The 8,529-nt window shown below is 46.5% G+C and overlaps 1 protein-coding gene across 3 annotated transcripts in view; it reads right to left on the bottom strand.

Annotated features, from left to right (window-relative positions):
- Window positions 1-4,226: 4,226 nt before the first annotated feature.
- Window positions 4,227-8,529, bottom strand: part of LOC110490442 (transmembrane and coiled-coil domain protein 3) — a 39,215-nt gene continuing 34,912 nt past the window's right edge. For all 3 annotated transcript variants that reach the window (XM_090200648.1, XM_021563835.3, XM_021563834.3), the window contains 5 exons: window positions 8,127-8,276; window positions 7,924-8,031; window positions 7,083-7,765; window positions 6,470-6,605; window positions 4,227-6,344 (listed from right to left, as the gene is read on the bottom strand). In XM_090200648.1, coding sequence (XP_090056774.1) covers window positions 6,042-6,344; window positions 6,470-6,605; window positions 7,083-7,765; window positions 7,924-8,031; window positions 8,127-8,276 — 1,380 coding nt within the window. In that variant the 3' untranslated portion in view covers window positions 4,227-6,041. The remainder of the gene's footprint in view (window positions 6,345-6,469; window positions 6,606-7,082; window positions 7,766-7,923; window positions 8,032-8,126; window positions 8,277-8,529) is intronic.

Below are 8,529 nucleotides of genomic sequence, written 5' to 3'. Positions count from 1 at the left end.
AAAGTGTTAACATCCCCCTAGGGTTGTGTTGTTGAATTGCACCATAATTCTGCTGCATTACTGTAGACTCACCACTAAGTGGTAGCACATACACACTGAGCCGCAGTGGCACAACGCAGATGGTTTAAAGGGCCAATGCAGCTATATTTATCTCAATATCAAATCGTTTGTGTAACAACTACCTCACTGATTTTTATTTAATTTAAAACAATGGTCAAAAAGAAAGCTTCTTGGTAAAGAGCCGTTTCTCAAGCAATCATTTTGCCAGGATTGTCTGGGAGTGGTCCGATTGGAGAGGTAAAAATGTCAAATTAGCTGTAATTGGCAGTGAGGTTTGGAACTATTGCTCTATTAACCAATTGCCAAAACTCCATCCCACCAAAACAGGCAGAAATTTCAGGCAGTCTTTTCAAACAGCTCTTACACCAAATGTGCATTATCATTGCAGTTATATCCCAATCTCAGTGTAGAAATATTTAAAACACAGAAAAATCTCATTTGTGGCTGCACTGGGCCTTTAATGAAGCTCCCAGTTCCCAGACCTTGGGAGCTGCTGCCAGCTAGTTGATGGGAGTTGGCAGAAACAGGGTACTTCAAAATGCACTGGAGTACAAGCTAAATAATGAAGTTTGCCCAGGGGGAATTGGATAAAACATGAATGATGCCCAAGATCGTTTGAACACCCTCACTGTATGCAAAACATGTTCACATTATTAATGTCACTAGATTTAAGCTAAACAAATGCCACTGGTCACTGCTTCTTCACAATAACATTCAGACTAGTGGTTTGTTGCAAAATGGTGTACAGTGCTATTTGTTTCATAAGATAGAGAGGAGTGCTGAGGGTAAGTATTCAGACCCCTTGACTTTCCACATTGTTACATTACTGCCTTATTCTAAAATTGATTAAATTGCCCCCCCCCCCCCCCCCAATCCACACACACACTACCCAATAATGACAAAGCAAAAACAGGTTTTTAGAAATGTTAGCAAATTTATAAAAAATAAACACTGAAATATCACATTTATGTAAGTAGTCAGACCCTTTAAGTACTTTGCTGAAGGACCTTTGGCAGATTACAGCCATGTCTTATTGGGTATGACGCTACAAGCTTGGCACACCTCTATTTGGGGAGTTTCTTCCATTCTACTCTGCAGATCCTCTCAAGCTCGGTCAGGTTGGATAGGGAGCGTTGCTGCACAGCCATTGTAAGGTCTCTCCAGAGATGTTCGATCGGGTTCAAGTCCAGGCCACTCAAGGACATTCAGAGACTTATCCTGAAGCCACACCTGCGTTGTCTTGGCTGTGTGCTTAGGGGCGTTGTCCTGTTGGAAGGTGAACCGTCACCCCAGTCTGAGATCCTAAGCAGGTTTTCATGAAGGATCTCTGTACTTTGCTCTGTTCATCTTTACCCTCAATCCTGACTAGTCTCCCAGTCCCTGCCTCTGAAAAACATCCCTACAGCATGATGCTGCCCCCCCTCCAAGCTCGTCATCAAGCTCGAGACCCTGGGTCTCGACCCCGCCCTGTGCAACTGGGTACTGGACTTCCTGACGGGCCGCCCCCAGGTGGTGAGGGTAGGCAACAACATCTCCTCCCCGCTGATCCTCAACACTGGGGCCCCACAAGGGTGCGTTCTGAGCCCTCTCCTGTACTCCCTGTTCACCCACGGCTGCGTGGCCACGCACGCCTCCAACTCAATCATCAAGTTTGCGGACGACACAACAGTGGTAGGCTTGATTACCAACAACGACGAGACGGCCTACAGGGAGGAGGTGAGGGCCCTCGGAGTGTGGTGTCAGGAAAATAACCTCACACTCAACGTCAACAAAACTAAGGAGATGATTGTGGACTTCAGGAAACAGCAGAGGGAACACCCCCCTATCCACATCGATGGAACAGTAGTGGAGAGGGTAGCAAGTTTTAAGTTCCTCGGCATACACATCACAGACAAACTGAATTGGTCCACTCACACAGACAGCATCGTGAAGAAGGCGCAGCAGCGCCTCTTCAACCTCAGGAGGCTGAAGAAATTTGGCTTGTCACCAAAAGCACTCACAAACTTCTACAGATGCACAATCGAGAGCATCCTGGCGGGCTGTATCACCGCCTGGTACGGCAACTGCTCCGCCCTCAACCGTAAGGCTCTCCAGAGGGTAGTGAGGTCTGCACAACGCATCAGCGGGGGCAAACTACCTGCCCTCCAGGACACCTACACCACCCGATGTTACAGGAAGGCCATAAAGATCATCAAGGACATCAACCACCCGAGCCACTGCCTGTTCACCCCGCTATCATCCAGAAGGCGAGGTCAGTACAGGTGCATCAAAGCTGGGACCGAGAGACTGAAAAACAGCTTCTATCTCAAGGCCATCAGACTGTTAAACAGCCACCACTAACATTGAGTGGCTGCTGCCAACACATTGACACTGACTCAACTCCAGCCACTTTAATAATGGGAATTGATGGGAAATTATGTAAATATATCACTAGCCACTTTAAACAATGCTACCTTATATAATGTTTCTTACCCTGCATTATTCATCTCATATGCATACGTATATACTGTACTCTATATCATCGACTGCATCCTTATGTAATACATGTATCACTAGCCACTTTAACTATGCCACTTTGTTTACATACTCATCTCATATGTATATACTGTACTCAATACCATCTACTGTATCTTGCCTATGCTGCCCTGTACCATCACTCATTCATATATCCTTATGTACATATTCTTTATCCCCTTACACTGTGTATAAGACAGTAGTTTTGGAATTGTTAGTTAGATTACTTGTTGGTTATTACTGCATTGTCGGAACTAGAAGCACAAGCATTTCGCGACACTCGCATTAACATCTGCTAACCATGTGTATGTGACAAATACAATTTGATTTGATTTGATTTGCCACCACCATGCTTCACCGTAGGGATGGCGCCAGGTTTCCTCCAGACGTGACGCTTGGTATTCAGGCCAGAGTTCAATCTTGGTTTCATCAGACCAGATAATCTTGTTTCTCATGGTCTGAGTCTTTAGGTGCTTTTTGGCAAACTCCAAGTGGGCTGTCATGTGCCGTTTACTGAGGAGTGGCTTCCATCTGGTCACTCTACCACAAAGTCCTGATTGGTGGAGTGCTGCAGAGATGGGAGAACCTTCCAGAAGGACAACCATCTTCACAGAGGAACTCTGGAGCTCTGTCAGAGTGACCATCAGGTTCTTGGTCACTTCCAAGACCAAGACACTTCTCCCCCGATTGCGCAGTTTGGCCGAGCGGCCAGTTCTAGAAAGTGTCTTGGTTGTTCCAAACTTTTTCCAATTAAGAACGATGGAGGCCACTGTCTTGTTGGGGACCTTCAATGCTGCAGACATTTTTTGATACCCTTCCCCAGATCTGTGTCTCGCCACAATTCTGTCTCGGCGCTCTACGCACAATTCCTTCGACCTTATGGCTTGATTCTTTTTTTTTTGTTCTCAACTTGCCTACCTGGTTAAATAAAGGTGAAATATATATTTTTTGATCTGACATGCACTGTCAACTGTGGGACCTTATATAGACAGGTGTGTGCCTTTCCAAATCATGTCCAATCAATTGAATTTACCACAGGTGGACTCCAATCAAGTTGTAGAAACATCTCAAGGATGATCAATGGAAACAGGATGCACCCGAGCTCAATTTCTAGTCTCATAGGAAAGGGTCTGTATACTTAAGTAAATAAGATTTTTTTAAATTTATTTTGAATACATTTGAAAACCTATTTTCTCTTTGTCATTATGGGGTATTGTGTGTAGCTTGAGACAAATTTGACAATTTAATCTATTTTTTAAAAAAAAGGCTGTAACGTAACAAAATGTGGGACAAGTCAAAGGGTCTGAATACTTTGAATGCACTGTGTGTGTGTGTGTAATCTAAAATGTGTCATTTATTACTCCTGTCGACAGCACTGTACGAGTACAGAAAAATACTTCCCCACCCCTGTCGACAGCATCCCCAACCTAAAACATCTCCCCACAGCCATGAATCTACACAGAACATATTGACAAACAGATTAAAAGGTTAATAACGTCACCTTCTGTGCAGAGCCCTCACTCCTTGCATCATCATCTCTGGTAGATAAAGTATAATTGATGACCGGATCAAGAGATCAGTTCAGGGCAGAAATACTCTGATGAATCTTCAGAGGATACGATGAGAAGAGCTCTATGATAAAATACTCAATGTTTCTAGAAAAAGAGGATTTATTTTTGTTCTCATTTTTAAAAGTGTTTTGGAAAACCATAACTGGATTAAACCTAACAGCGTGCAATGCTACTGCGAGGGGATAACATAACGGAATCTAGACACTGGAATCATAGGCCCTGGGCTGTGAATCTGGGATATGGCTCTCTCTCCAGACACAGGGAATAGATTCAGGAATTGGGATAGAGCCAGAACTATTGAGTAACCAATGGACAGTGTAAATATCAATGGCTCAGGACATGACATATTACACAAGGTGCCAGCCAGCCACATAGACCCAAATTTGGCTTTTTAAAGAGACAGAGACCAAAGCACAGAAAATATCAGGTTTAACACAGAAGCTGCATTGAAAAGGCATCAGGCCTGGCCACTATCATCATCATAATCATCACAGTGATAAGTAGCTTACAGAGTGGGTGGGGCCAGAGCTGCATCGCTCACTTCCCACCTACCCCTCCCATCTCTGTCCAATCAGACAATAGCATCAAAGGCATTTAGAATGTTCATTTTGTTCGGTTCTCATTGTAAAAAGGCAAAAAATATTAAACATTTCAGAGAAAACGCATAAAACGTAGTGTTCAAATCTTTCTGAAACATTTGGTATAAGTCCATTCCTTTGTTCAGACCATTCTGAACAGCGCTTAATTCCTATTTCACAAAAATGACATTATCATCAATATTAAAGGATGAATCACAAATGAGGTTTGTGTGTATCACGTCTGAGGTTACTTCCCCCCAGGTCCATCAGACTGCCAGATGAGATCACTCGCAATTAGCATGTTAGCGGCTAAAGGGTCAGTCTATGTATTTCCTATGGGAGAGAGAACACGTAACTCTTGGGGTGAATTCACCCCTTATAGACTAGACCCGTGGCAGTTCCACTGCCTCTGTTAATAGACTATATAAAGTACATAAGACACCATTTATCCACAAACCCGTATACCAGTACACATTCCTTTGTAAAAAAAATGAAACACCCTTCACAGGCACACACAGGCACACACACACACGAGAGAACAATTAATAAAATATTACACTTAAAAAATAAAATTGTCCTGTCTTTTTTTCCCAATTATAAAACATTTCATCACTTGACAGTACAGGTACACACAGACAAAGCGCTCTCACATGGAGAACACCCCCACCCCCTGTACATACACAGACACACAAGTCACATTCCTCTCAGTGTGTGTGTGGATGAATGTGTATCATGGGGGGTGGGAGTGAGAGTGTGTGTGGATCAGAACCAGAGGTCTTCTGGGAGAATTAGTTTTTAATACTGTCAGTGTGTTAGTGTAATAAAGGTGACGCAAGTACGACTTCGCAAAAGACGAGGAACTAATCGGCGGACCCCTTGTTTTTCTTAAAGGTTATACAAAAGCGAGACCTGCATAGTCCAGTTCAATGTCCTATTGAGATTGACAACCACACAAAGATCAGTGTCCACAATAATACTGTATGTGCCTGGTCCTGCTTCCTCTGTAGCCACCATCTGATTGGTCAGTCCCAGATGTCTTGCTTTCCTGTAATTTGTACTGTAGTGGCACACTGGCATCGTTTGGAAACAATTTCCCTCAAGGAGTTCTGTCCAAACTCCAAAAGACAGAGAGGAGGAGAGACACGAGGGTGTTGGGGTGTAAGGCTACATTGTAAACACCGCCCCATTTAATCTATCTCTATGACAACATCACAGAGTTCCAAAGTTCCAAACTCAGTGTGGGAGGCGCCAAACCCACATTGTGAGGGGGACAAACTCAGACTGGGTGGAGCCTAGCTTAACGTGGGAGGAGTCTAGCTCAGTGTGGGAGGAGCATGCGTTCCAGGGCACACTGCAGGTGCTCCCAGTTCTTCCAGATGACCACCAGTAGGGACAAACCCATGCAGGTGAAAGCCAGGTGCACGCGGCTCCGCAGGAGGGGCGCGGTGAACTTGGCCGCAGTGGAAACGCACACCAGGATCACCGTGACGATGGCCAGCATGATGTTGATGCATTTCCCCAGCAGCACCTTGGCGTCTGTGTTCTCCACCTGTACCGTCTGCTGCTGCTGCTGCTGGAGCTCCAGCTTAGAGACACGCGTCTGACACGACTCCAGAGCCTCCTGTAAACACAGAAAAACACACGCATTCAGTTAACATTTGACACTCAGGCTTAAAGTTACTGATCATATCCAGCTTAGATAGATGTGTAAGGGGCATGTTTGTAGATGTGTGTGTGTGTACATACCTGGATGTCCCTAGCTCTCTCGTAGGCCTGGTAAGCCACCTTCTCCTCGATGCTGGCCAGCTCCTGCTTCAGGTTACTGGTCTCATGCTGGTGCAACTCTGTCAGGTCATTTAACTGGTCCTCTAACCGCTCAAACCTATTAGGTAGAGAGAGAGAAGGGGAGAGAGAATGACAAGTCTTAATATTGAATGCACAGCTTCAATTCCAAAGCAAACCTGTGTGTCCATCTCTTCCTTCACCAATGTGTGTGTGTGTTCTCTGTTTGTGGTGTGTGAAGCATTTTCTACATAGGCGTGTTGATACATCAGCCCTAAGTTGACAGTATCAACAGCCAACAATATTAAAAACAAGATTATGGTTCAAGGTGGGAAATAGTGAAGCAGGTCTAGATTATCATAAAGTGAAACCGCTAGAACGATGGTGGAGGATGTTGTTGGTGCGTCTGCATGGAGGATGTTGTTGGTGCGTCTGCATGGAGGAAGACTCATGGGGAGAAGTGTCTGAAAGATTAGGTTCTTTTATACCCAGAAATTAGGGTCTGTTTTTGCTTGCTGTATTGATTTGTGCGTGTGTGTGTGTGCGTGTGTGTGTATGCCATTGTGTCTGCACCAACCTATATCTCTCCTCCTGCAGTGTCTGTGTGATGAAGCTGTAGTCGCTCTTGAACTGTCTTTTCAGTGACTCCATGTCCTCGGCCAGCTGTGCCTGGGCCTCCCTAATCTCCCTGACCTCCTCCAGCACCTCCCCCAGCCTCCCCTGAGAGTCCGACCTCCCCGGCCCACCCCCCGACCCCAACCCCAACCCCGACCCCCCCGCCGGGTTCCCGTTGGAGTCTGCCGACACAGAGGTCCCTATGGAACATTCGTCGTCGCTGGGGTACTTGGCCTTGGCAATTGTGGTGGCACTGCCGCTCAGCGCCCGGGCCCCGCCTTCCGCCTGGAGCCCCGCCCCCGTCTCCATGGAGCTCTTCATGTGGGCGATGTTGTCGGCGCTGCCGAACTTGTTGCGGATGAGGTTGGCGAACTCCCGTGACTTGTTGAAGAAGAAGGGGGGCGAGAGGGAGACCCCGGGTCCGATGGTCTTGACCTTGTCCATTGCCGGGTTGCGCGCGCTGGCCGAGCTGACATCCCGCAGGCTGCCGTCCTTTTGGACCTCCTTGCCCCCCTCCCCCCGGGCATCCCTGGGCGGGTGCTTGGCCCCGTTGGCCTCCTCCTTCATACGACGGTGGTACTGCTCCAGCTTCCTCTGCAGCTGGGCGATGCTGTGGGCAGACTTCTGGTTCTTCTTCTCAAACACCTGGCAGACCCACAGGAGAGGCAAAGGGTCAAATTAAAGATCCTGCTATAATTGCTGCATTTTCGTTAAAAAGAGGCTTGTAAACATTCAGCGCACTTGGCAGATGCAGTTATGTAGCATCATAAAAGGAGAAATCAGTGGGATGTAACTGGACTGACCTGGCGTATGCGTGCCACCTGCTGCTTGTCAGCGTTGTTGACCAGTTTGAGGTACTCTGCCACGTTCTGGTCCCTGGCTGTCTGTTCCACCTTGATCTGCTCTGTCACCTTGGGGGAGGTCAACGAGTCAACAGTGACTAACACACAGATGGGCCAATGCTCTCGCTCTCTCTCTCACACACGCGCAACACACACACACTCACCTTGAGTATCTTCTGCTGCAGGCTGTCGATGGCCAGACGGCCCTTAGTGAAGTCCAGGCCCACGCCAGACACCAGGTTGGACTCTGAGCCCCCCCGCCGCATCGGTACCGGGAGGCTGAGGATGTTGTTCCCATCGCTGCCGCGCTCCGCCTGGACACACACACACACACACACACACACACACACACACACACACACACACAGAGAAACATGTAAGTAATTGAGAATGTCACTTCAAAGAGAATGTTGTCAATTCAATGTACACTACAGTAAATGACTCATGTACGTATGATAGGACAGTATGAGCTCAGCCAAGTTCATGGTGAATCTCATAGCAACGTATAGTTAGTAAGATAGATATTGATCATTGTATTGAGTGGTAATTGTTTTATCACACGGTAAT

This window comes from Oncorhynchus mykiss, chromosome 15, assembly GCF_057628025.1.
Source record: "Oncorhynchus mykiss isolate SJ-2025 chromosome 15, ASM5762802v1, whole genome shotgun sequence".
Taxonomy (NCBI): domain Eukaryota; kingdom Metazoa; phylum Chordata; class Actinopteri; order Salmoniformes; family Salmonidae; genus Oncorhynchus; species Oncorhynchus mykiss.
This window is presented reverse-complemented; position numbering and strand designations above follow the sequence as displayed.